Source organism: Acinonyx jubatus, chromosome E4 (assembly GCF_027475565.1).
Source record: "Acinonyx jubatus isolate Ajub_Pintada_27869175 chromosome E4, VMU_Ajub_asm_v1.0, whole genome shotgun sequence".
NCBI lineage: Eukaryota > Metazoa > Chordata > Mammalia > Carnivora > Felidae > Acinonyx > Acinonyx jubatus.
This window is the reverse complement of record NC_069395.1, coordinates 25648019-25673815: the sequence shown is the minus strand read 5'-3', so window position 1 is coordinate 25673815 and position 25797 is coordinate 25648019. Positions and strand designations below refer to the sequence as shown.

Below are 25797 nucleotides of genomic sequence, written 5' to 3'. Positions count from 1 at the left end.
GACCTTCTTCCACCTTCCGTGGTCGGTCTAACCTTGAGGTCACGTGCGTCACATGGTGAGGCCACGTGGGGTGGTGGGCAGAGGCCACGCCAGTGACGACCTCCCTCGGCTTCTCCACAGACCCCACCAGGATCTACCGGATGCCCGAGGACCAGGTCGCCAAAAGGGGCACCACGGTGCAGCTGGAGTGTCGGGTGAAGCACGACCCCTCCCTGAAGCTCACGGTCTCCTGGCTGAAGGATGACGAGCCCCTTTACATCGGAAACAGGTTTCCACTCCTTCCCTCTCTCTCCCTGCCACGAGTCTGGGACCGTTTCCTTCCCCCTTGCTCTTGGCGACGCACTGAGGAACCCAGGGACAGGGAACCTGTGTCGTGCGTGCAGAGGGGCATGGCAGCATTAGTGACTCCCCAACCCCGGGTCCCTCTCTCCCTCTCCCCCCAGCTCTCTGCCTGTCCCCTCCTCTTCCTTCTCCCTCTCCTCCTTTTCCCACTCCTTTCTCTCTTTCCTCCTCTCTTCCACTCTCTCCTCCCCCCTTTTCCTCCTCCCTATGCTCTCCTCCTCAGCAAGGCTGGCAGCAATGTCCTCAGACCTGCTTGTAGTGCCCCTGTTCTCCAGCAGAGGGCAGGGCAAGCCCGAGTCGCAGGCCACCAGAGTGCCCGTGGGGCGTCCGAGCCCGTAGGCAACTTGGACTCTTACCAGACCACCCCAGCCTCTCGCGTCCAGATTTAAGTGATGTAGGGGGAGGGGAAGCATTGAAAGTGTCTAAAAGTCCCCACGGGGGTCTCTAAGGTGCAGTCCATGTTGGGAATGGCTGGTCCAAGCCTTCCTCCACGGGGCTCTTTGTTGTACCCTCTAACATCCCCAGGGGTGTTTGTGCAGAGCCCTGAGGTCGCGCATGGGGAACAGCGGTTTCCACGATCATCTCGCTTCTCCAGGGGTGTACCCTGCAGACAGGCGCAGGCATCCGTGCACTCAGTGGATACTCAGAGCTCCACCAGCCCACCCTGCTCCGTGGTGTCCACCTCCCTCAGCAGGAGAGAGCTCAGAGGAGCCCAGGGCGCCTGGCCTGAGCCTGGGTGCGAGACTGGCCTGGGCTGAAGTGAGAGCCAGAAGTAGGGGAAGAGGAGGGATACCAGCCCGCCTGTTGAGGCGTGGACCTAACTGTGTCCTAATTTGGGAGGGGAGCGCAGCACAGGAAAGACACAGACGTTATGGCCACTGGGGCATTCGAGCGCAAGGAACGTGGGTCAGGGCTTCCGCTTCACCCACTTCCCCGTCCCCCTCCGTCAGGCACCTAAGGGCGCCAGGTGACAGTGAGGACCGTGCCTCTCTCGCAGCATTGAGAGGGGGGCCTCCTGTCGCCTGGGAGGGGCTGTGGCTGCCCAGGCCGGCCTGTGACGCTCCCCTCTCTGACTTGCCACCCCCCGCTCCAGGGAGAAAGCAGACAGTGCCCGGGGCTCCCCCCCAGCCCCCCACTGTCTGCCCGCTCGCCCTCCTCCCGACCCCTCCCTGGTGCCCTTGCAGGATGAAGAAGGAGGACGACTCCCTGACCATCTTTGGTGTGGCTGAGCGAGACCAGGGGAGTTACACGTGCGTTGCCAGCACTGAGCTGGACCAAGACTTGGCCAAGGCCTACCTTACTGTGCTAGGTAACTGCCACCGCTCACACGCGCTCTGACCTCCCCCCGCCACCCCTTCCCGAGGCCAGAGAAGCCGTGGGCCTTGGACGGCTCCCAGGGCCCTGCCTGTGGTCAGCGGGCTGGTCAGGCACGGTGGTCTCCTGCCATTTGATCTGAGGGTTAGGAAGCTGCTCCTTTCAGAATGTGCTGGGCTGGACACCGTACCTCCCGAGTGGAGCCATTAACCCGCCCAAATCCTCAGCTGAAGGGTTCCTGAGCGAGAGAGGGAAGGTGGACAGGGGGTTCTTCTCGTGATCATTTTTACCAACTTCACAGCTGCCTCTCTACCGCTACGCCAGTGAAAACAGTCCACCGTCGAAGCGAGACTGAATTTTGACTTTATTCTGGGAACACCCTCTGCCAGCCTCCCTCCCCCTCCCACCTCCGGTTTCTTGAGGGGATTTCACAGGACGCGGTGCACTTAGCAAAATGATTCCATCACGTCCTGCCCTGTGTCCGGGCCAGACTGTAAATACTAAGCCATCCTAACCCCAGAGGAAGGTAGCCTTTCCCATCCAGGGAGGCACATCCCCTGGTGTTGCCTCATCACCTCTGTCCTCTTTCTGGGCGTCGCTTTGCCCCTGCTGTTGGTCCACCCTGTCTCTTCTGTGGTGGTGGTACACAGCTGCCGGGGACGGTGGTTCTAGGCACACGGTGGCACTGGGATGGGAAGGAGACGAGTCCCCCTGCCCCCACGCCAGCCGTGGAGGAAACAAGACGACCTCTATAAGACATGGGGGGGGGGTTCTCTGTGGAAGGGCAGGTGAAGCTGTGCCTTGAACACCTCAGCCCGGGGCAGCTGTTCAAGCCTCGGCCGCCTTTTCCCATCCTTCTGGAACACCTGTAACCCTGGATAACCTGCTAACCTGGATAACCCATCTTACCTTTGCAGCTGATCAGGCCACTCCAACTAACCGTTTGGCTGCCCTGCCCAAAGGTAATTCGTACTAATCACGGGACCCTCGCCAGAACCTTCTCTAGGTAGCGGGGAGGGTGGAACCCGAGGAGGAAGGTGCTACAGGACAGGCTGTGCGGTGCGTAGGCAAGTGGGTAACGCTCCCCACTCCCCAGGGTCCCGCCCGCACCTCCCAGCCCCGCCGCAGCCCTACTCCGGGCTTCCCACACTTTTCGCAGGTGAGGCTGCTGTTCCACCCCATCCCCTACTTGTGGCCACGCTCACCGCTTCCTGGTGGTGGCCCGTTCTGTCCCCACAGCTTTGGCCGTAGAAGCGTGTAGGCTGCTGTCGGGAAGGCCCACCCACTTCAAGTTCTCCATAGGCCCATCTCGTTCGCGGCCTCTCCACATCGGCTGCTATGTACCTATTCACACTCTGCATTTACACGTGTGCACGCAAACACGAACGTGGGCTCGGGTGACTCACCTTCCGGATCCTCCCAGCAACCAGCCAAAATCTAGAAATAACTGGGTCGAGGAGCCAGGGTGGGGAAACGGCATGCGTACCACACCGGTCAGGGGTGAGGTAGCTTTACCCCCGGGCCAGGATGGCCCTCACACCCACTGACGAAATCCGGTGAGACTGGAGCCCCCAAGGGTGCCTCCCCCACCCCTGTTTGGATGTTTGTGGGGCGCTTCTGTCCTGCTGTCCACCACTGAAACTTCTAGACTAAGTCCCTGTCTCCTCCCGGTCCTCTGCCTTTGTCCCTCCCCTGCGCCTAACCGGTCTGCCTCACTCAGCACTCCAGACACCCTCCCAGACCCCTGCCCCCTCAAAGCCTTGGCAGAGTAGAAGGTAATTATCCAGAGAAAAGGAGACAAAACCCCACACTTCCTCGCCAGCTTTCCTAAGGGTCACAAGCATGGGTCTCGTGAAAAGGGCAGCATTTTCCAAACACTTGCACCCAAGAATATCCGCAGAAATGGGATAGGTCGGTCCCAGTTCTCTCTGTGCCCTACATCCTTTGATGCTTTTGGGGTGGGGGTGGAATTTGGAGTCTCCTCTTTGTTCTACCTCGGCCCCCTGAGGGAATGGGGCAGGCCCGGGTTGATTCCTGCCGGCGGTGACCACAGCCCATCAGGGACCCGTCATAGGACAGTGTCCAGGGCTGGGGCCGGCCCAAGGACGGGATGCCTCTAACTGGGGAGTCCTGCGTGCTGTGTTCTTCCTCTACTGCCAGGACGGCCGGACCGACCCCGGGACCTGGAGCTCACCGACCTGGCCGAGAGGAGCGTGAGGCTGACGTGGATCCCAGGGGACGATAACAACAGCCCCATCACAGGTCAGCCAGGGGCCCCGCGCTCCGATCCAGAAGCGAGGGAGGGATGGCAGCCTGGTCTCTGGTAGCAGCCGGAGGCTTTGACTGGGTCTCTGGTCCTGCTTCTGTCCCACTTGACACGTGCCCTGGGCTGTTCCCAGAGCACACGGAGGCCTCGGTTCCCCTTTCGCTGTCTTGGGAGGAATCTGCGCGTGCCTTTGCCCACCCAAGGGAGATGATAAAGACTAGCGGAAACCACGAGGGAGTACTTGGCAGAAGAACTCTGCTAGCTCAGCTCCCAAACTGCGCCGTCTTCCTTGCCCCCTCAGACTACGTCGTCCAGTTCGAAGAGGACCAGTTCCAGCCGGGGGTCTGGCATGACCATTCCAAGTTCCCGGGCAGCGTCAACTCCGCCGTCCTCCAGCTGTCCCCATACGTCAACTACCAGTTCCGGGTCATTGCCATCAACGAGGTGGGCAGCAGCCACCCCAGCCTCCCCTCCGAGCGCTACCGAACCAGCGGGGCGCGTGAGTACCCGAGGGCGGACAGACCAGGCGCTGAAACCAGGTGCCCTGAGGTCAAACGGAGTTCCTCCAGTTTCTGGCCGCAGGAACGAACATGCGCGGGTTATTTGACGTCTCTGAGGTTCGACCTCTTCATTGGGGGAATAGCGGCACCTCCTCCCTCACGGGGCTTTCGTTTGAAAATGCGGTTTGGGTACTTCCCGTGATGCCTGGCATCTAGTGAACACACAGCAAATGTTGGCTGTGATGTCTTATTATTACTAACATCCTTAATAATTCTTGGTGATCTGCCTTAAAGGGAAGTGCAAGGGCAGAGATTTGCAGTAGAAATACGTAATCCGGTGTTATGTCAGATTTCTTTTCCTATCCCACTTGGGGTCGTGTTTAGATTTCTGAAAACACACCAGCTCATTGAGCATGGGGCTGCTCCCCCAAAATGTTAAATGCCAGGGATGAACCAGTCTGGTATTAAATTTAGTAGATAATCCACGAAGGGGATAATCCACATTGAGTTAGCTGTCTGGACCATCCAAAGTATGGAAAGCCTTACGATAAATGCCATCTGGCAAGGGATTAAAATTCAAAAGAAATTAGCGCTGCTTGTAGGGGCAGGGGGTTAAGTCTTAGCTAGGAAGGCACGTCATACACATGAGAAAACAGCAGAGCGAGTTCAGTTGCCTGTGGGATAGAGTGTGGAGAGATGCTGAGAAAAGACAGAACACAGAAGGGACGGGTCGGGTGGGAGGGAGAGAGTTTGGTGGCTCACTGTGCTCTGGTGAAGCGAATTGGACTTGAACTTTGCATCCATTTGGGTTCCAGCCCCTGAGTCCAATCCCGCCGACGTGAAGGGAGAAGGGACCAGAAAGAACAACATGGAGATCACGTGGACGGTAAGGGTCCCTCCCAGCCCCCCGTCTTGATGGGCCTGCTCTCTTGGCCTTGAGCACCTGGAAGCCCTTGCTCTCGACACCCCTGAGAACCCAAGGCCACTCTCTGCACCGGACATCCAGAAAGCAAACAGGAGCACGTCTAAAAGCAAGATTTAAGACAGGAGGAAGGAGCAAGGGTGACCAAGGAACATAGACAGCTCGTCTGGCAAAATCAGAGAGAGTACCAGCAGACATAAAATGGACTACTCTTTAGAAGAAGGAGGGGTTTAGGTTGGATTCTAGAAAAGATTTAGCCTAAACGTGTATACCTAGCTTTGGCGTGTTCTGGGGCCCTCCCACTGGAGCTGGTTGGAGGTAGAAGGAAGACCAGTATCCGAGGTTCTTTCAGTGCAGGCTTCCTTTTGGTCCAGGAATGAACTAGATGAAATAAAAGCTTCCCTCCAGGCCAGGGTTGAAAAAAATCCCATCTTCATTTTGGCTCACCGACTATATTTTCCAAACCAAAATTGGGATACGTGGTCTCCAAATGACTTTTGCTGCAAACCACTTCCAAGTCTGCGAGGTGCACGTTCAGCCATTGAAATATTAACATCTCTGTGCTGCCACCATGAGTAACAGAAGCAGGGAGATATAGTGTTGGGGATGATGGCCATCCCCATCGTTCTGAGGGCTCGGCCTCACAGCAGCCCTGGCAGCTGGGCTGAGCCCAGATTCAAGACACTGGGCTCATCTTCAGGACCTTGCAAGGACTGGCTCTTGGTCTACAGCTCTGTAGTGTGGGCTCCCAGGGGACCGATTCCTAGACCATGCCCTCAGGGAACAGAGAAGAGTGTTGCACCCACCGTTAGCTGCTGGGAACGACAGGATAGTCACACATGGATTTGGTAGAACCCAAGTCAGTTCTGGAATTTTGAGTTCAGTGGCAGCAGGCATGCTGTGGCTAAACCACAACTCATCCCTCTCTGACTTTAGAGAGTATCCTGTTGTTTCCTTGTTTTGTTCTTACCGATCCGTCACAGGAGAGTCCTGTTGAAACTACAACGTTGGCTCCCTGTGCACATGCAGATGCGGGTGGCTCTGGGAGTCAGAGTGACTAGGTCTTGGGCGAAGCCTGTCACAGAAAATCTACATGCAGCTGAATTCATAGGACTCTGGCTTTCGGGGACTCAGTGTGGGGGTGGCACACCCTCCCAGGGCTGCGAGGGAGCCAGTGCTGTGCAGATGGGGGCAGCGTGCCTGGCACAGAAGGAGAGCGCAGGCTGTGGGCGGGTCTGGGCTCCACCCTCGCCTTCAATTTCTCCCCGCTCAGCCCATGAATGCCACCTCTGCCTTTGGCCCCAATCTGCGCTACATCGTCAAGTGGCGGCGGAGAGAAACCCGAGAGACGTGGAACAACGTCACAGTGTGGGGCTCCCGCTACGTGGTGGGGCAGACGCCTGTCTACGTACCCTATGAGATCCGGGTCCAGGCTGAAAATGACTTTGGGAAGGGCCCTGAGCCAGACACTGTCATCGGCTACTCCGGGGAAGATTGTGAGTACCCTCCCTCATGCGCTAGCAAGGACCCTCCCAGCCTGGCTGCGCAAGGCCAGCCTCACAGACCAGGAACCTCAGGGTGGGTCATAGGGCCTTCCAAGGAGGAAGGGCCTTCCTGGGAGGACAGTCGGTTCCCCGGAAAGAGAAATCCCCTATGGTGAAGTCGGGCAACAGGCCCCTTGTAAATGTCAGGAGCAGAAATGTCATCACACAAATGCTAGTTAGAATTCTTGAACATCATCACGTGGTCCAATGCTCCCATTTTATGGATGTGAACCCTGAGGCCTTGCGAGGCAACAACCTTGCCATTATTACACAATAGCAGATGTCAAGCTGGAAAATAGAAGCCGGGCCTTCGAATCTACCTTACTGCCAAGCCTTGCTAGTGCCAAGACTTCGGGACTCTCCCTCCCAAAGAGCCATAATTAGACTCCTCAGCAGGAAGCAGGGCCCCAGGCCAGACTCCTTCTTGGCTCCCCAGGGGAGACCTCAAGAAATGTAGACGGTCTCCAGAGGCTTAGTCTGGAATGATCCACACCAGCCACCTGCTGGCATCCCCAGTGTTGCTCTTAACCTTCGGAATTGGCTTACAAAGAGAAGTTCTTTGGAGGCTAGCCTCAGTGAACCAACAAGTTTCTGGGCATGTACGTGGAAGTATATGCCTGGCTTTTAAGACAGCAGTGGCCTCCTTGTCCACAGCACGTCAATTCAGTAGGCTGCTGAGCAAAGCAGGGGGGTTGGTGGCGCCCCTCCCAGTCAGGGCGATCCATGCCCTCGTGGGTCTGCGTCTGATCCCAGAAAAGATCACGTAGGTGGACGGGGTGACCAGAAGGAAGGGAAGAGGAGAGTCTTGGGGAGTTGCAAGGGCCAATACTGGGGTCAAGAGTCGAGCCAGTGTTGTGTGTCACAGTCAGATGGAAAGGAGGGAGGGTTGGGCCCCGGGCCCCACTTTCCTGGGCCCACTTGGGAATGAGTGGAGGGTATCAGCAGGTTCTCTGTCCATCCTGCTCCTCGTCTTTGTGGTGGCAGACACTTCCAGACAGGACACTGGCAGGAACTACTGGCTGGTGAGTATGGACTAAGCAGGGTCTAGTCGTGAACTTCATGGACCTGCCCACAGTTTCCATTGCACCTGCCCACCCCCGAGGGCTGGAGGAGGTGCGGGGGGGGGGGGGTGCAGAACAGCTTTGGCAGCAAAGTGCAGAAAATGGAGGCAAGAATGAGTCATGAGGGAGGGGTGGGTCTTCTTCTTCAGGTAGTCAAGGGTCAGAATCCTGTCCTGAACTAGGTTAGGGCATCTTCATCTATGGGTGATGTCTCCTGCAGGGTGCTGGTAGGAAACAAATGTCACTCAAAGGGGACTGTCTCTAATGTGAGGACAGGGTTCAGGAACCATGCTGCCCGCTGGGCTAGCAACAGCGGAATCCCAGTATAACACTCTGAGCCTTGAAGGGTCAGGGGACAGGTGAGTCCCCACAACCAGGACTGCCCTTGGATAGAAAAGTACACCACCGTCAACCTGAGCCCTACAGAGAGGTAGGCAGGGGACTAGGTACCCACCCTCCCTCTCCTCCTGCCCTGGGGTCTCCTATTGAGCTCTCCTATTAAACAAACCCTTCCAGAAGCCTGGGAACAAGGGGACCAGCTGACACAGTCCGGAGAGGGCAGCCTGCTGGGACACAGAGCAGGGTGGGGAAGGGTAGCACATGGGATGAAGGGGCAAATGGGGGCTCCCAGCATCTGAGAGTAGCAAATAATTGCCTTCGAAACATGTAAGCAGACCCCTCCCACCAAGATGGCCACCCTTTTGCCCTGGCCTTTCCCCCACTCCCGCAAGTGCAGCCTCATGGAGCAGTCATAGCCCCTGCCCTCATGGAGTACCCAGTGTCTAGAGTGGGGTGGAGGCACAGGCCGGCAGAGAACAAGTCCCTAGACCCTAGAGTCCAGGGGCCAGCCCCGCTTGTATAACCAGTTCTCTGTCCCAACACATTGCAGATCCCAGGGCTGCGCCCACTGACGTTAAAATCCGAGTCCTGAACAGCACAGCCATCAGCCTTCAGTGGAACCGCGTCTATCCCGACACGGTGCAGGGCCAACTCAGAGAGTACCGAGTGAGGAAACCCGCTCTCAGCCCCGCCTAACCACCCAGCTTGCTAACCAGGGCAAGGGGGTAGCAGACGCGGGCCATGAGATCCTTGGAAGGGGTCCTAGGGATAGTTTTTAGATCCAGAGTTGATTCACGAAGACGATGTCTAGTGTTAGCGGTTCAAAAATACACCCAGGAAAAAATTACCAGGTGTGCCCTGCAAGAAATGTGCTGACGGTTCTGCTCGGCAGAAAATCACGGGAAGGGTGGTGGGTCGGGGTTGGCCCTGCGTAGCACGTTACGCTTCTCGTACATGTGTGAGCAGGCACACATGTATCTTAGGAGCAGTGTTGAGGCACCCCTGAGCTACACTCCTCCCCTCTCCGAATGGCCCCCGCTGGGCTGCTTGCCTCACCCAGTCTGCTTTCATGAAACCCCAGCTAACAGGGAGAGCCACCAAAGACCTTCCCTGTTGTCTCAGCCAACTCGGGATTATCCAGCGTATGGATTATGAAGGCCCTCGGCTTCTCCTGGTCTCCCTGCCTGTGAGCAATTTCTGCTCACTGGTCTCTCCTCTTAGAAAGGGTAGGCCGAGGTGCGGAAACGGGAGAGAAGACCCAGGCTCTGCCAGGCTCTCCCTTACTTTATTTAAAAGTTGCCCGGGAAGTGAAGGAGGCTGTAGGCATGGGACAGTTCACGTTCTGTGACTTAGAGGTCATTGAGAGTTGGCTGATGGACAGCTGGGGGCAGAATGGAGGGAACCAGTCTCTTTTGCGGATATGAATTTGGTAGGTAGGGGAAAGAGGCAAGAGGATATATACACTTGAATGAGCTCTTCCCCAGCATTTGACTTGCACTCTTTACCTACTTGCCTGGAGGCTTTCTTGGCTAAGCTCCCATTGGGCCCCCTTCTTAAGTGTGGATTTCCTCCTTCCTTTGCCATTGGAGGCCCAGGTGACGCTGGTGTGGCAGCCTGACCTGGGCCTTCTTACCTACTGCTAACTGTTCCTTGTGTCCCAAACTCTCTCGACTCTACTTATAACACTTACCACCTTCTGAAGGCCATCCCGTCCAAGCTCTTAACAGCCTGGCGTCCCCTGACTTGGACATGTGTCTATCCCATTCTAAAGGTCTTCAAACAATATTAAAAGAAAACGTTTGACTTCAAAGGATTAAATCAGCTCTCGTATTCAGACTTCTGGGGGTAACCTGTTACTTGTCAACTTCCGCTTCCTGCCGATCTAAACCATACTAATCCAACTCAAGGTGATGTGGTCTTTGAGCACAGAAGAGAGCTTTCCATGCCGGGACCCTGGGCTCATATTTGTGGTTCTGGCATGGATTCCCTGAGCAACTTGTTCCCAGCTTGGAAATAAGTCTCATGATGGACCATCGCCATCAGTAACTTTGGCCAACCTGCCTAACCCAGAGAGGCGATGTGGCTCAGAAAACGATTGAACCCGAAACACCCATTTCTTGTTTCGCATCAACTCTTACTCGCTAGTGGCTGATGAACAGGGCTTCTAAGGCCGCTCCCCCAGCCCTAGGGGGACTGATGAGGGCATTCGGGATTCGGAGCCCGTGGCAAGCAAAGGGAAGACCGGTCACTACCATCGGCACTAACAACTAACCCGCTCCACCTGACCGTCCCCTCACCGGCCTGCCTCTGTCCCGAAGGCCTACTACTGGAGGGAGAGCAGCTTGTTGAAGAACCTGTGGGTGTCTCAGAAGAGGCAGCAAGCCAGCTTCCCCGGTGACCGCCCCCGTGGCGTGGTGTCCCGCCTCTTCCCCTACAGTAACTACAAGCTGGAGATGGTTGTGGTCAATGGGAGAGGCGATGGGCCTCGCAGTGAAACCAAGGAGTTCACCACCCCGGAAGGAGGTAGGTGTGACCCACAGCTCTTCGGGGTGGGGCAGGACCAGGGTAGCACGTCCAGGCGGGCCTGGAGCAGCCCCCAAGTGACTTGGCCGGACATTACAAGGCGAACTCTGCACGACCCCGAGAAGCTGATGTCCCGCGAGCCGAGCGGCTCCTGCCATTCCCACAGCACGCCAGCACCTCCAGGGTGGCCTGCCCTGACAGGACATCGTGTCTCAAGAGAAGACCTGTGCCGTCTGCTGCTGACCGCATTCCAGACAGGCTGGTAGACTGACCCCCGCAAAGGTGCTGGGGGAGCCTGGGCTACCCCCACCTCCAGAGGCCGAAGCACAGTCACCCTGACCGCCGGAAGCACCCAGGACCTTCAGAGCTCTCTCAGCACTGTAAATCCAGAAGCTTCCATGGGGATAGCTGGTCTGTGTGCACAGTGGCCCCGCAGGGGGCGCCCTGATGCTGGTTCACGATCCGCCTGCTCCTGGGAGGCAGATGCCTGCGAAGCTTATCGGCTGGGCATTTGCTTTGCCCTCTTCCATTTCTCCCCCTCCCTTTTAACTGCTTTCCCCCCATTTTTCTTCTCTTCCTCCTTCTTCATTCTTCTCTCTTGTTTTCTTTATTCCTATCTGTCCCAGCCCCTCATTTTCTCTTCATCTTCGGCCTCTCCCCGTCCCTCCCGCTCCTGGTGCCCTGTCCGTGGATCCCATCTTGGGTTTCTTTCTCCTCACCCCTGCACCCCGCATTCCCGGCTTGGAGCCTGGCTGCTGCTGGCACCCAGCGGTGAGCATCCTTGTCTGAAGCCTAGGAACCACAGCCTCTGTGCCAAACAGCTGTGGTTGGTCCCCTGACAGCTGGAAGGTATCTTTGCAGGAGCAGAGCCTAACGTGTGCCGTATCCACAGTAGTTGTTAAAGGAAAACTCGACTGACCTCTTCCCCATTTAAACTGAGTCTGAGCCATGCTTGTCCTAAACTGGGGGAAGCAGCATCCTGGATGGGGCGGTGGGCTTTGGCCCCCTTGTGGTTCCGATGGGTTCCGGGTGACAGTTATCCTGCCTGGGGGTTGCCCAGAGGTCAACACCTTCATGCTTGTGCTTTGTTTTTGTGTGCTTCCTCATCCTGCCTCCCCCCTCCCCCTCATCTCCCCTGCCCTCTCCTCCTTCCCCAAGTACCCAGTGCCCCCAGGCGTTTCCGAGTCCGGCAGCCCAACCTGGAGACAATCAACCTGGAATGGGATCATCCAGAACACCCCAATGGGATCCTGATCGGATATACTCTCAAATACGTGGCCTGTACGTTCCGCCCTTTTTTTCTCTTAATCTGGGAATCGGAAACCCCATTCTCACCAACTCTCGAAGGAATCGAGGCAGGAAGCCTATGGGTGCAAAGGGCACTGCAGAGGGATAGAGGCACCTGGGAGAAGTTCCCCATGCGATTAGGAGAGGCAGGCGAGACCGAGGGAGCTCCTGGTCTAATGAGGGGTGCAAGTCGGCCCCTCAGGGATCTTAGGGTCTCCGACACCCAGCAGTAAGTCTAGGAGAGACAGTTTTGACCTCCTCCGATGGGGCAGACTACATGCAAGGGAATCCACACAACCCTTGGGGACACCAAACAAGGTGTCATTTATGTTAAGGCAGCTGTATATAGAGCGACTCCGTCAAGAGCCCGAGTAGGGAAGACCTGACCTTAAGAGCTCAGTGTCACCATGCAAGGACAGGGGTGTCATTACATTTGAAAAGCTGTAAGCCTTCTAAAGTAGGTGATGTTGTACCGCATCGGGAAGCTCAGAGGGCCAGGTGTGGTGCGGCTGACGATTTTAATAGCCAACTCTGTGCTTCTGTGCGGTTCTGAATCGATCTCTGGACCTGACCGTCCCCCTTTGAGGTATAGTGAATAGGCCTTTTACAGAGGAGGCATTAATGATCAAAAGCTCTAGTGGTTGTGCCCTAGTTCTGTTTGAAAGGAAGAAAGGAACTCAAGTTTTATCCTTGTTGAAAAGGCCTGGGGATTATAAACTAAATCTTTCAGCATCAGCCACATAACTTTGCAGTGAGCTGGAGATAATGAGATCAGTGAAAAAGCATTAACCCTGGTGTGTCATCGGAGGGAGAGACGGAGGGGTCTCGCCCAGCACTCTGCCCTTAAACCCAAATCCCCTACCCCCCAGGTCATTAAGGTTTCGGGGCAGGTCCCACATGTGCCCTCTCCAGCAGAGTCGGGAAGGCTTTCTCCTCCCAGCTGCAGATTGTACAACCCACCACGGTCAATGTTGCTGAAGTTCAATTCCACTTACCTATCTCTCCCCAGTTAACGGAACCAAATTAGGAAAGCAGATAGTGGAAAACTTCTCTCCCAATCAGACCAAGTTCACGATGCAAAGAGCAGACCCCGTGTCGCGCTACCGCTTTACCCTCAGTGCCAGGACGCAGGTGGGCTCTGGGGAAGCAGCCACAGAGGAGTCACCAGCACCCCCGAACGAAGGTAGGTGCATTACGGCGGCCTTGGGGATGAAAGGTCCCAGCTAATTCAGATGCCTAGAGAAACACCCTGACCTGACGGCCTCCTGGGATGGAAAGAAAACAGGGCAGCGGGTCCTCCAGCCCCCAGTAGGATACAAGAGAGCCTGTCTCATATACTGAGAGGTAGGTGCTGGTGAGGTATCTGGAAAACTCACGTCTTCTTAGATGGTTGCAGTCAGACCTGATCCCAACTCTGTCTTGATTTTCTCAGCTACTTAACATCTATCACCTTGCCTTCTCTGGGGGAATAAGGAAGAGGGCCTGCTTGCAGCCTGAGCCGAGTGAGTTGTCAGGTCGTGGGGAGGGGGTGGGGGGCGTTGGGAAACAGCCACTGGCCAAGCCAGCTTCTTGAGGCGCAAACGCTCTCAGCTCCTGGCTCCTGGCGTCTTCCAGCGGCAGAGTGCGCCTGCCTAAGACGTCCACTAGAGGGGGCTCCAGGCCCACCTGTGCCTGTGCCGGCTCCCGGAACCTCAGGGATGCCAGGCTGCAGAAACCTTGATGTGGCAGACCCTCTCCAGAAGGAGGGGACCCCCTGCCTCTCCAGAGGCACAGTGGGGTATTCAACAGCCATTTCCTGAGCACACGAGGTGTGAGACACTGTGCCAAAAACTACCGCCTAGGAGGGGAGACAGCCACAAGGATATCTGATTGCTGTTCCACATGAGAAATGTTACGTTCAGATGAGGAAAGTCGGTGGCTGTGCAGAGGAGGGGTGAGTCCTGCAAGGCAACACTTCACAGGAGAGGCAGTGAAGCAGACAACAGGTTACCCTGTCTAGTGCTTACCCCAGCAGGCTGAGGTCCGACGGCCTGCCCCTGGCCCGGATGGGACCTCCTGAGTACCCTCTCCCACCCCAGCAGAGCCTCTGCTTCCGTCGCTGGCCCAGGCCTGCTGCCTTGCCCTGGGACCTCACTTTAGCTTCCCAGCAGCCCTGCATTCCTCCCCAGCCCCGCCCCCAGGGCCAGCAGGCCAGTGCTGAGGCAGGCGAGAGAGGGGACAGACAAGCTGGAGAAAGGCTGACAATCCTTCCTGTGTCCTTCTGTGGTCTTGTAAACCAGGAGTGAGCCACCCTATAAGTCCCCCTCCTCATGTGCTCGTCAAACCTTCTGGGCACTCAGGCAGTTTATTCGGGCTGGGGGACTTTGGGCAAGTGGCTGATGTAGTCTTCTTCGCAAAGGCCTGGCCAGACGGGAGAGTGCACTTTTCTGATTGCTTAATTCTATAACGAGAGACATAAAGAGAGCCTCTTGTAACCTCCCTGTTTCCAGCCCAATGCAGAGCATCAGATAAACAAAGCCCCATTGTCCAGCCCTAGCGACCACCACAGGATAAGTTCTGCAGCCCCAGGGGACAAGAGGACAAAGAGAGACTTTCTTCTCAATTTAGGGATTTGCAGTAAATTCAGGAATCCCTTTTAGGGCTCTCAATCCACAGTCGGGTTTCTTATTTCATAAAATACAGCTGTTGGGAAAAAACTAGGATAGCACACCCTCAGGACAGGAGCCGAGCCTGAGGGCCACAATCTGTGACGGTTCCCGGCCTTCCAAGGCTGAGACGGTGTGGGGGAGGGTTCGCGAAATAGGCTCGCCCCTCCTCCATCCACCCCAACCCTATACACCATCTTCCCCCAAAGATCTACAGGAACCATCCTTTCTACGGGGGTTGGTGGCCTGCTATGCCACCTACACCTTATGCCCTCAATTCTTGGCATCGTGGAAGGGCCACCCAGCCTGCCTCATAAAGATCAGCCGAGCCAGGGAAGATGCACCCTGGAGGAAAGAGCTGGGAACAAACCACTCTAGACTGTCCCTGCGGCCACCTCCTAGATGATAGTCTTGGAGTGGAGGTGGAATCAGAGTGTATTAGAAAGGTCTCCCAGATCCCGGTGGAAATTTTCTGTAGGAACATACCAGGCCCCAGGGAAGTTGAACATGAGCCCTGGACACCAGTTGGCATCCTCGGGGCAGTAGCCAGCACCTGGCCACACTGTCTGGGTCAGGTTTGAGCCAGACGCTCCTCTGCTTGCTTGTCCCGTGGTTTCACCTGTGCTCTGTTTTGTCTTCCCTCTCTCATCCTTTCTCCCTCTCTCTGGCCATCTTGGGCGCTGTGTTCTGAAGCTACTCCAACCGCAGGTACCGTACCAGCAGCAGAGGTAATGGGCATGGCATGGGACGGTGCAGGCGGAGCCCAGCCCAGCCAGGGTGGAGAAGGAGGGAGAGGCTCGGGATGAAGGCATGCTCCACGCTCACCCTTTCAGTGGTTGGGAAGCCAGACCGGCAAGGAGGATGTGTGTGGGGGAGGGGTCGGAGGTCAAACACCCCCTCTTCCCTTCACTTACTCTTGGCCTCCTGGGATGGCTCAGGAAGGGCCCCCCACGCACACACAGGCTCCAGACCCAGTCTCTGCACCTGCAGGTCTCTTAGAAGCTGAGTGATTACTTCCCCTGACCCACCTGGGCCCTCGCCTAGGCTTGACATCTCAGAACGCAGAGAGGGTCCACAGCCCTTGGGTGGCCAGCTGTGCCCCTCGAAGGAATGCTGCACCATGAATGAGAGCAGCTGGCCCCAGTCTGCTGGTCAGGCTGCCATCCCCTGAAAGGGTGACCTACGGGTGAGCACGCTGTGCATGCCGACCACGCATGCTGCATGGGGGCCCGGCACCAGCCCTGCCATCTACCATGGGTTCTGGTCAGCGACGACGAGTGAGCTTGTCCTTGGATAGGGCCAGGTGCTCCAGGACCTGGCGTCTTAGCGGGCACCACGGGCTGGTTGTTTCCTCGCCCCTTAGAAACCCAGCTTCTCAGATTCTTCAGCATTAAGAACAGCCTCCACTCTCAGGGTCCGGGAGGTAAAGGCACAGCAGAAGGGAGGAGTGGGCACGCAGGTCCCGGCTTAGGAAAGACCTGCTAACCACATGGCTCCTCTCAAGCCCTCATGTTGTGGGTTTGAGGACACCAGAGGGCGCGTCACCACCACAGAAGGCCTGTCCTCAAGCTGGAGAAGCTAGGCAGGGGACCCCAGGGTTCCTTCCCCCCGCCCTCCTCAGAAGCTGAGGACAAGGCTCACCCTGGCAGAGCAAAGGCTGTGGGGCAGGGGGTCAGTAGAGCCTTCTTAAGCTCTTAAGGGGAGGATGGAGAAGCAGGTGAGGAATCTGGGGGTTGGCTTATGGAGGGTTACCTAGTTTGCTTGCCTCCCCGCCTTGACTCATTTATCCCCCACCCCCGTTTTAGGTTGATTCTATTTCTGTTGCACACCCGCTTCCTTCCGTTTGTTTGTTTTGCCAGACCCGTGGGTGGTGTGCCGCCATCATCCCTCCCTCCCCCAGGCCCCTCCTCCCCCCTCCCCATCGTCAGCCAAGCTGGTGGGTCCCAGGGCCTCCGCACAGGGTCAGAACTCCTCCTCTGGAATAGGAAGTCGAGAGAGGTCCTGGGCCCGGGGACCGTGGAGAAGGCCATCCTTGGACTCTGGGCATTGTCCTGACTTTCTGACTCAAGTTTGCACACGGGTCTCTTCTGGAACTATTCTAGCAGGTGCTCAGGGTGGCCTAGCAGGCTTAGCAAACATAGAAGGGGAGACTCGGGGCACCAAGAGAATTAGCTTGAAGCTCGTTGGTCAGAGCTCCCAGCCGCCCCCCCCCCCCACCCTGCACCACCACCATCTGGCACCCTGGGACCCAAGGCAGACGGGTCTGGTAGCGTGGGGTCTGCCTTGCTCAGTGAGCACCGTGCCAGTCTGGACTGCCCCTCTCACGAGTGGCCCCTGCAAGGGACAGCGATCGTTCCAAACCCCCTACTTTCCGCTTCCCGTTTAGAAAAGATCCAGGCCCACCGTGGCATGCACAATGAGCTCAGGGGCTCTGTCCCTCTGTCAAATGTGTTTCCTGGACGCCGGCTTCCACATGACATGCTGGTAGAGGCACATTGTGCTTCTCTGTAAATGAGATGTGCTGATGGCACCAGCTGTTCTCAGCTTTAAATTCATAAGAACCTTCTGCACAATCTGCAGGTGCCAAGCGATGGAGCCCAGGTTCCACATTTTTGACACGGGCCTGTTATCCAGCCCACTGCTCCCTTCCCTCTCATCTTCCCCAAACCTGGGTGGTTGTTTTTTTGTTTGTTTGTTTTGTTTTGTTTTTTACCCCAGACTGATCTGTTCATACCTTACCCCGTGAAAATAACCCCTCTCGTGCACCTGTGCCTGTGGTCTCTAAGGATTGCTGCCCATCTGCCCTGGCCATCTGTGATTTGGCCAGTGTAGTCCACGCGCCATGTGGACATGTTTGGACTGAACCCTCCACCTTGGAATGTCTGGAAACTGCTGTCCTCGTCTGTGACTCAGAGTTGCAAATGTTTGGTGGGCAGCCCCGTGGCAGGTTCTGGGGTCAAGGCTGGTGCTCTCCACCGATCACTGACGGACATAGTGCACAGAATTATGGTTCTCACATCCCATAATTCCTGCTGTAACTAGAGATGCCCTCTTAGCCCAGCAGCATGCCTGTCCAGCCTGTGGGCCACTCTGTCTCTAAGCCCCTGATCCCCTTCTGTCCTCTACCCGAACCCCACCCCAGGGGACGAAATCCTCTAGATCCCCTTTGACCTGAGCGCTGGACGGTTTCCCCGTGAAAACCTGCCTTCCCCTCGTGCCTGTAGGAGCCTCCAACAACTCACTCACCTGACCCAGAGCCTTTCCTTTTCGCCTCTGTCCTCCCTGTCTGTCTGGCCCTGTCCGGCCATGGGACAATAGATGTAGCTAATGAGTGGGCCAGAGAGAACACTGATTTGCCAGCTGTGACCTCAGCCAGCTGGGGCTGCCTCCTCCATGGTGACTCCAATGACAGGCACCCTCTGGGAGGGCGCCTGGGAGACCACTCCTTGCCTCTTGTCCCCCTCTCCCTAATACCCCAGGGCTGCTGCCGCTGAGCTGAAGGAAAAGCATTTAGGTCAGTAATGCTTCGTCAGTAACGCTTCCTTCTGGTCACGCTTGGTGGAAGGAGCCATTGAAGGACAGGGACAAGACAGTGCAGCATCCTCAAAGTCCTTTCCTGTTCTTGTCTCTGACCAGCAGGGCCCTCACCTAGCCTCTCTTAGCGTCTCTGTCTCTAAAGCTCTCAGAGGACAGCCCGGGGAGGTGCGTGCGAGCCTAGCTGTGGGCCTGTGGGATGTAGTGTGTGTGTCTCCACTTCACAAGAACTAAGGGGCACATGAGTGTGTACAGCTTTGGGGGGAAATGACATTGATTCAGGGGGCCCCGGAAATGCAACACCACTGCCCAGGTCTGCGCTACACAGAGTGGGATAAGTTTAACTCAAAAGGAGCATCTTCCCAAAGTTTTTTGATGATGCCTTTTAAGTGGTCATAGAAAAGGGGGGCCCTGTGAACACTGTATTTGCCAGAAATTATTAGAAAATACCCTGTTGAGGAGGAAGCAGATCAGAGAAAGACCTGCCCCGATGGGCAAGATAGCCTCTCAGGTTTCCTTCCTGCAGCACAGAGCAGCAGGAAAAGTCCATGTGTGTCCACGGCACAGGACCTACAAGGGGCCAGCTCTGGGAGAGAGCTGACCTTGGCCTTGTGGATCTCTCAGGCTTTTCCATGTGTCTGTCTGTAGGTCTTGGTGAGTGTGATAGGTGAATTCCCTCATGCTGAGTTTTTATAGCACTGAGCTTTCTAGGCCTGGGGCCACCTTGGGCCTGCTTCAACAGTGGGGAGGGGGAATGGTCCCCACCCCACACCTTCCTGATGTCTGAGTTGGGAGGTATAGGGAATATAGCACTGCCTGCTTTGACCCTGCCCAGGAATCTTTGGAATGCATGGGACATACTTGGCCACCCAATGTGACTTCTGCTGTCAGCAGCCTCAGGGTCCGGCACTGCCTCTGATCTTGCAAATAGGGAAGCAGTTGGGATCCCAGAACAGCCCCTCCTTCTCTATGGGGACTTGTAATATTGGACACCCAGGGGAATGAAAGGGCTTTTGTTGGTCAGACTCTTGTTGGAAAGGCCTAGGGTGTCTTCATTCTCCCCTGAGAAAAGCTCCCTGTCACTTGTCTCTCTGGCTCCCTCCCTGCCCTGGCCCCACCCCGGGCAGTGAGCTTATTTTCTTCCTAAACTTCTAGAGATTTAGAGATAGGGCTGGGATGTCGCTATTCCTCTGGAGTTACAAGTGCCTTATATCTTAACATCCCTGCGTTCTGCCCCATAAAGTCGACCCTAATCAGATTACAAGAGATGGCAAGAGGAGACGGGGCTCTGTCTCTGATTTGCCCCCATCATTCTCACACCTCGGCTTTGGCAATATTGGAACGAGAGGGTCACAGGACAGCCCTTTGGTAGCTGCCATGATCCTCCTGTAGAAGGAAAGCAAGCCTATGGAAGCGATGTCACATAGACAGACCTAGTCCCCTGGGGCTGACCAGCATCGAGGGTAGCTTCGGATGGGAGACAAAGGTGTGAGAGCGAGCAGAGATCTGAACCAATCCCCTGCAGATTTATGCAAAAAAGAAACCCACAAATGTATCTCGCTTGCGTCCTGGGATTTCTCCATCTACCAAGCACAGACTATGCTGTGGCAGCATTAGTGTCCCTCCCACGTCCTGATGTGAAGGGGAAACCCAAATGTGCTGGGAAGAGAGGAGTTACTACACGTTCGGGAGGACTATCACTGGGCAGAGAAGAAGGGAGGAGAGGCAGGGCCATGGACTAGAGCTGAGTGCCTGGGGAGGGGTGGACAGGGAGACAGGAGACGTGGGCCACGCCGGGAGGCCGACCTACAGAGTGGGGATTGTTCTCTCTCTGGTTGGGTTTGGGGGTGTCAGAACTCGAGCAGCCATGAGAAAGGGGAATTTGGGAGCGGATGGTTGGGAATGGGAGTCGTCCCGGTGCTCCTGCGGGACACAGCCGGCCACCTGCCCCCCTCCAAGCCTGGAGCTTCAGGGCTGCTGCCTGGCCTGTGTCTGGGTGGCGCTGGCCTGGGACCCCAAGCCGTGCCTGGGGCCGGAGTGACTTGGTGCGGGTCCTTTCCCATCGCCATCCTCACCCTCACCCTCGGCCGGGTGCATGCTGGGCGCTTTGAGCCACACAGACCATGCGAAGAAAATGAAACACGCACGGGGCTTCATTCTCTTCCTCGCCCATGGCTGTGTTCTCTCCCCGTGATCCTCTGACCCGGTCCGTCACGCTTGCGGGGGCTCTCGGGTACCGAGCCCCGTCTCCCCACCGGGCTGCCTGCCTTGCACGCGGGGGCCGCGAGGCCAGGCCGGGGACGCCCGAACCAACCGGACTCGGCTGTTTTACATTTCCCTCCCAGCTCCTCCCACGTTGCCCCCGACTCCGGTGGGTGCGACGGGCGCTGTGAGCAGTACTGACGCTACTGCCACCGCTGCCACCACCGAAGCCACCACAGTCCCCACCATCCCAGGTGTCGCACCTACCACCATCGCCACCGCCACCACCACCACCACCGCCGCCACAACTACAACCACTGCCGCCGCCGCCGCCACCACGGAGAGGCCTCCCGCCACCACCTCCGGGACTAAGATGCCCGAATCCGGTACTGCCCACTGTCCCTGCGCCCCGATCCCTCCGCGGGAGGCTCCCCGCGTGGGGGAGGCGGGTCTGGGATGCCGTTGGCCACCACCGCCCTTTGTTTCCACTTTGAAGGCACACGTGGCGAGGATTCTCAGTCTGGTAGCCCGGGGGCACGGGGCACCTCGGCCCATCCGTGGGCGGCTCTCCACGCCCCCATTCTAGCCTCAGATCCGTGTTCAGAGCGGGCCACGCTCCTCAGGCAGGGTCCCCGGTCCCGGATGGGAGGGCCGCCTCCACCTCCGTGCTAAGCAGCAGCTTAGGGCTGAGCACCCTGGAAGGGAGAGAGGACGCGGGCCTGACCCCGGATAGTTGGCCTGAGAGGGCTTCCTGCCCCGGCCGTGTCGCATTCAGCCCTGCAACATAGAAGGCTGAGGCGTGGGGAGTGGCCAGCCCTGCCGGGCAGCTCTGTTCCCAGAACCCTGCTCTTCCCTCATATCGTCTCCCCACAAAGCACGCTTCCGGCCGCCCCCCCCCCCCCCCCCCCGCCCCAGGCCAGAAAGCTCTGTCCTTCCAGCCTGAGGAGAACCCCTGGGCAATGTAGCCGTCCCTCTAAGAACCAAGCATCAAACACTCTTTCATTACCATCCAGGGGAGGGCCTCTAGTTCACAGAGCCCACGGGCCAGCTATAAAAACAGTGTGATGCAGCTGGCAGGGGACGCAGGAGGCATCCAGAGCCCTCTGCCAGCAGCTGTAGGACTGTAGACCCCTCTGCGTCCTGGGCAAGTCCCTTTACCTTCCGAGGCCTCACGGCTCAGCACCTGAATGAGGGTGGAGGCTTAATGCACCCTGTGAGTATTGTCTTTAATTCAATTACGTGAGCCCAAAGGGGAGGCGAGTGATACATCGGGGACACGGTGTTCCTCAGGCCTTGAAGGCACGGATTTGCTTTAAAGATACAATATCCAGAATTGAAACAATACAGACTTTAGGAAGACGTTGGCTGAGGAGAAGCTCCCACCGGTAGTTTGGTGTTGGGTGTTCTTTGGGGCCACGATGAGGCATCTTTGCATGATAGCAGGGCCCTGTGTCCCCGTGAATGCTTGGAGGTCACAGAACAGATGCACAGAGAAGGAAGTAGGGGACTGGACCTTGCCTCCCAGCAGAGTTACTGCCCTCTGGAAAGATCGGCCTTGCTGCCACATAGGACTAGCCCCATTGACGCTCACACGCGACTTCTAACTGTCCAAGACGCTGCAGAGGACCTGCCTGTGCCCCTGAATTTATCTTTAGAGCCTGGGGACACCCCGCAAACATCCTCACTTCCCTCAGTACAGGAGAGTGGTTCTGCCAGCCACGATTTTTTTAACCATCTTTCAGCTTTTTCATGTCTTATATCTTAGGACCAAATGTTTCCTGAATTTCCTTTCCTTTAGGGTGAAACGGGGCTTTTTACTTGGCCTTAACTTGTCTCTTTCAGATTTCAGGGGGTACCCCCTAATTCTCCCTTTCTGGGAGCCCGCAGAACAATCCATGCTTCCTCTCACGCTTTTTGTGTTTTATAGTAATTGATAGCTCTCCTTCTTGGTCTTCCTCTCTGAGCTTTTCAGTTCTTTAGCAGTGGCACTGCCTTCCCCCAGCTCCCACCTCTGTGTCATTCTGCTCCAGTCATGCCCCAGTCTCCATGCCCTTTACGAGAGTCAGATTTGGGTCAGTTATTGTATTGGTGGCCAAACTGTGTAAACCCAAATTCTCTGGCTATTTCCAGGCCCCAGAGCTGAGGAAGAAGAAGCTCAAGTTCCCAAATCATGAGTTCTCATAATTCATTCCCACTAGCAAGAGTCGTGAGATTCCAAGGAGCTGGGATTTGGGGTGGCTTAAAGCCACCAGTACAATGGAAACACCTGGCAGATAAGTAAAGAAGCCTATCTTCTGCCCTTCCCATGGAGAATGCCCTGTGGTGCCATCAGTGGAATCTCTTTCTTGGCCCCTCACCTGACATGAGTCATTCACCTGGGGCAACCCGCAACTGACAAGGTTGTAGTAGAGAAGCCACCCCCTTTGAAGTAAAGACCAGGAGATCTTTTATCGCTTCCCCAGCCCTGCAGACTCAGTCACATGTCAAATGGATAATGAATAAATGCATCACCAATGTACTCTATTCATTTATATTTGACAAGTGAGTTAGTGACAGTGCCCCCTTGCATGCTAATAAAATATACAGGAGCCACACTTGTAAAGTCTTTGAAATACAAGGCTTCATGCTAGTACTCCACTATTAAATCTTTGCCGGGAAATGGGGTAATCAGACTGCTGGGACTCTTGAAAAATGATTACGTTTGAAGATTAGTGCCACTCTCCTGTCCACAGGCTATGGTTTCAGACAGTGCGGTGGCTTTGATAAAGTGGCTCCCAGCTCATAGGAACTAGATAATTAATGTCTTCCGTACTGCATGGAGATCAAGCCTGAAAGACAATTTAGTGCTGAGGAGCCAAAAAAAATTGGATATTTCTGGTGTCTCAAACGCTGGGGGTTGGGGGTCAAGAAGGAGTTCTCTTCTTTGGTTCCCACCTAGCCCATGAGAAGGAGAGGAGGGGCTCAGGGAGAGGAGGGGCTCATACTGTCTCTACTTGGGACCCTGGGGTTGTTGACCCCAAGTCCCCTTAAACAATCTGAGGCCATGTTCCACACAATCCAGGATCGTGCTGACCCAGGGACTCCCGAATCACCTGTCTGCGTTACGTTCTCCCGGTTCAGGAGCCCTGTAAGGCTTTCCCACGTTTGGTCCTGAACTTTCTACACATCACGACTCTTGAGGGGTTTCTAAAGATCCTGCTCTCCTTCCTGTAGAGTGTCTGTAGCTGAAGGGAGAGAGGCTGGCACCTCTTTGCCCCTCTGTCTGTAGGATGGCCAGGGGAGCGTTGCCCAGCGTCCGGGTTTTACTGCACCGTTCCAACCCATGACAAAGGATCAAAAAAGGGAAAGAGCCCAGGTCCGAGCCTCCCATGGCATGGATCAAGACCCCCTCTTTCATTCCTACCCCCACCTGTGTGGACACACAGTTTCCAGCTCTCCCTCACATACAGGTCCTCCTGTCTGCGCCCGCTCGTACCTGGATGGCGACCTCTGGCCTGGCCACCAAGGCTGCAGCTTGGAGCGCTGTCGGGCCCCCTGCACAGCCACTTCTGAGTCCCCCCCTTCCGAGCCGCGCACGCGTGTGTATGTGTGTGTGTGCATGTGTGTGTGCACGCGTGTGTCTCCGGAGCTGCCTGTCTCCTCATCACTAACCCCTCTTCTAACCTGCCCACCAGCCCCCGACAGGCAGTCCATATGGAACGTCACGGTCCTCCCCAACAGTAAATGGGCCAACATCACCTGGAAGCACAATTTCGGGCCCGGAACTGACTTTGTGGTTGAGTACATCGACAGTAAGCATTGCTGAGCGGGGCACGGCGGCAGCTGCGGTGGGTAGCGTAGATGCCATTAAAGAGATCCTGTGAACTCCCCCAGGCTCAGAGGGGCCTGTTAGCCCGGCTTAATTATGACTTAATGAAATCGATACGCACTCAGGCGGCAGTGGGGTGGGAACAGCAGTCGAAGGAGAAGGAAGAGGGCTTCCGAAGCCATTAGTGGAGGTCTAGGGTTGCATGCGCTGGGGAGGACCCGGGTAGTGGGGCCCTTCGTCCGTTTCCTGCCCAGGATGAGGGTTCCGAACAGCCCCCATAAGAGCCAAAGCTCACTCTGTGTGGCTTTCCTTAGCTCAGAATCCACTAGTGTCTGGTTTCTGGTTTCTTCACTAGTTCAGTTCAGACTTTGGGTACCGCTGTGTTTTGCTCACAGAGGGATGCCAGTGCCCTACGGTCCAAGGCACAGACCAGGGTCGCTTGTCGCAGAGAGCCGGTGGCTTGAGCTGAGCTGTTCACTCTTTATTGGATCTTGGGATCAAGGGTGATATTCATTACGCTGTAGGGGGTGGTCAACGTATCTCCTTCTTTGAGAGAAGGCCCCTGTTCCTGAGGACTCAGCCCCACCACTTTGTCGTCTAGCAACTAAACCAGCTAACTCAGCCAGAAGATCTCTAAGGAACGAGCAAAGCCAAGTCTTAGTTCTCCGTGGTCGGAAGGGTTCACATCCACCGACTCTCATCCCTAGTTTGGCCCTTACTATTTCAGCTTCCTATAACCACCGTTCGCCCTACACCTCGATAACAAGGGCGCTCCCTTCTCCTGAGGTGGGGATTCTCCACACAGCAAGAAGTGAGAGGTGAAACCAGGAGTGAGAGCCAAGGACTGGAGTCCTGCCTCCCCTCCAGTTACCATGAGGGATGCTAACTGGCTCTCCGAGCCTCACCAGAAAGCTCCCACGCGGGAAGTTTGTCACCCCCAGGACAACAGAGCATTGACTGACATGCTCTGTAGGAGCAGGAAGTAGGTCATCACGTTTAGTGCCAAGGCTGTAGTGGGGGAAGAAGGCTTGAGAAAGAATAGTGCCGTTGGCTGAAGGGTCGTCACGTAGGAGAGTCAGCGTCGCGTGGAAGGGCTGGTGGCGCTGCCTGGTGACCTCCTAGTCTGCGCGATGGCCCGGCCCCATCCCCCACGCTTCTGCCTTTGACAGGTGACCAGGACCCTAAGCACTGCCTCCCCAGCTCCTCCTGCGTGGCCCTAGGCTGACTGAGGTTTCTGTTCCCCAGGCAACCATACGAAAAAAACTGTCCCTGTTAAGGCCCAGGCCCAGCCTATACAGCTGACAGACCTCTATCCCGGGATGACATACACGTTGCGCGTTTATTCCCGGGACAACGAGGGCATCAGCAGTACCGTCATCACCTTTATGACCAGTACAGGTGAGAGGGGATCTGGCCTGGCCGTCCCCTGCAAGCATGGGGCATTTCATTCCATCCTCAGCTTCCTGCTTGTCTCTTCTCCTTGGAAAGAAGACTCATCCCACCCATTCCC

The 25797-nt window shown here is 56.3% G+C and overlaps 1 protein-coding gene across 18 annotated transcripts in view; it reads left to right on the top strand.

Moving 5' to 3' along the window:
• The window catches only part of NFASC (neurofascin), a 181378-nt gene that overhangs the window by 137101 nt on the left and 18480 nt on the right, over positions 1 to 25797 (top strand). For 5 of the 18 annotated variants that reach the window (XM_027074839.2, XM_027074831.2, XM_027074832.2 and 2 more), the window contains 15 exons: positions 121 to 268; positions 1527 to 1651; positions 2574 to 2618; positions 3817 to 3918; positions 4224 to 4421; positions 5238 to 5308; positions 6618 to 6840; positions 8839 to 8954; positions 10607 to 10811; positions 11970 to 12092; positions 13108 to 13281; positions 15437 to 15451; positions 20623 to 20865; positions 24154 to 24270; positions 25533 to 25685. In XM_027074839.2, the coding sequence (XP_026930640.1) occupies positions 121 to 268; positions 1527 to 1651; positions 2574 to 2618; positions 3817 to 3918; positions 4224 to 4421; positions 5238 to 5308; positions 6618 to 6840; positions 8839 to 8954; positions 10607 to 10811; positions 11970 to 12092; positions 13108 to 13281; positions 15437 to 15451; positions 20623 to 20865; positions 24154 to 24270; positions 25533 to 25685 (2058 nt within the window). Of the gene's footprint in view, positions 1 to 120; positions 269 to 1526; positions 1652 to 2573; positions 2619 to 3816; positions 3919 to 4223; positions 4422 to 5237; positions 5309 to 6617; positions 6841 to 8838; positions 8955 to 10606; positions 10812 to 11969; positions 12093 to 13107; positions 13282 to 15436; positions 15452 to 20622; positions 20866 to 22609; positions 23439 to 24153; positions 24271 to 25532; positions 25686 to 25797 lie in introns of those variants that run through there. The other 13 variants (XM_027074840.2, XM_027074841.2, XM_027074842.2 and 10 more) reach the window with 10 other exon arrangements.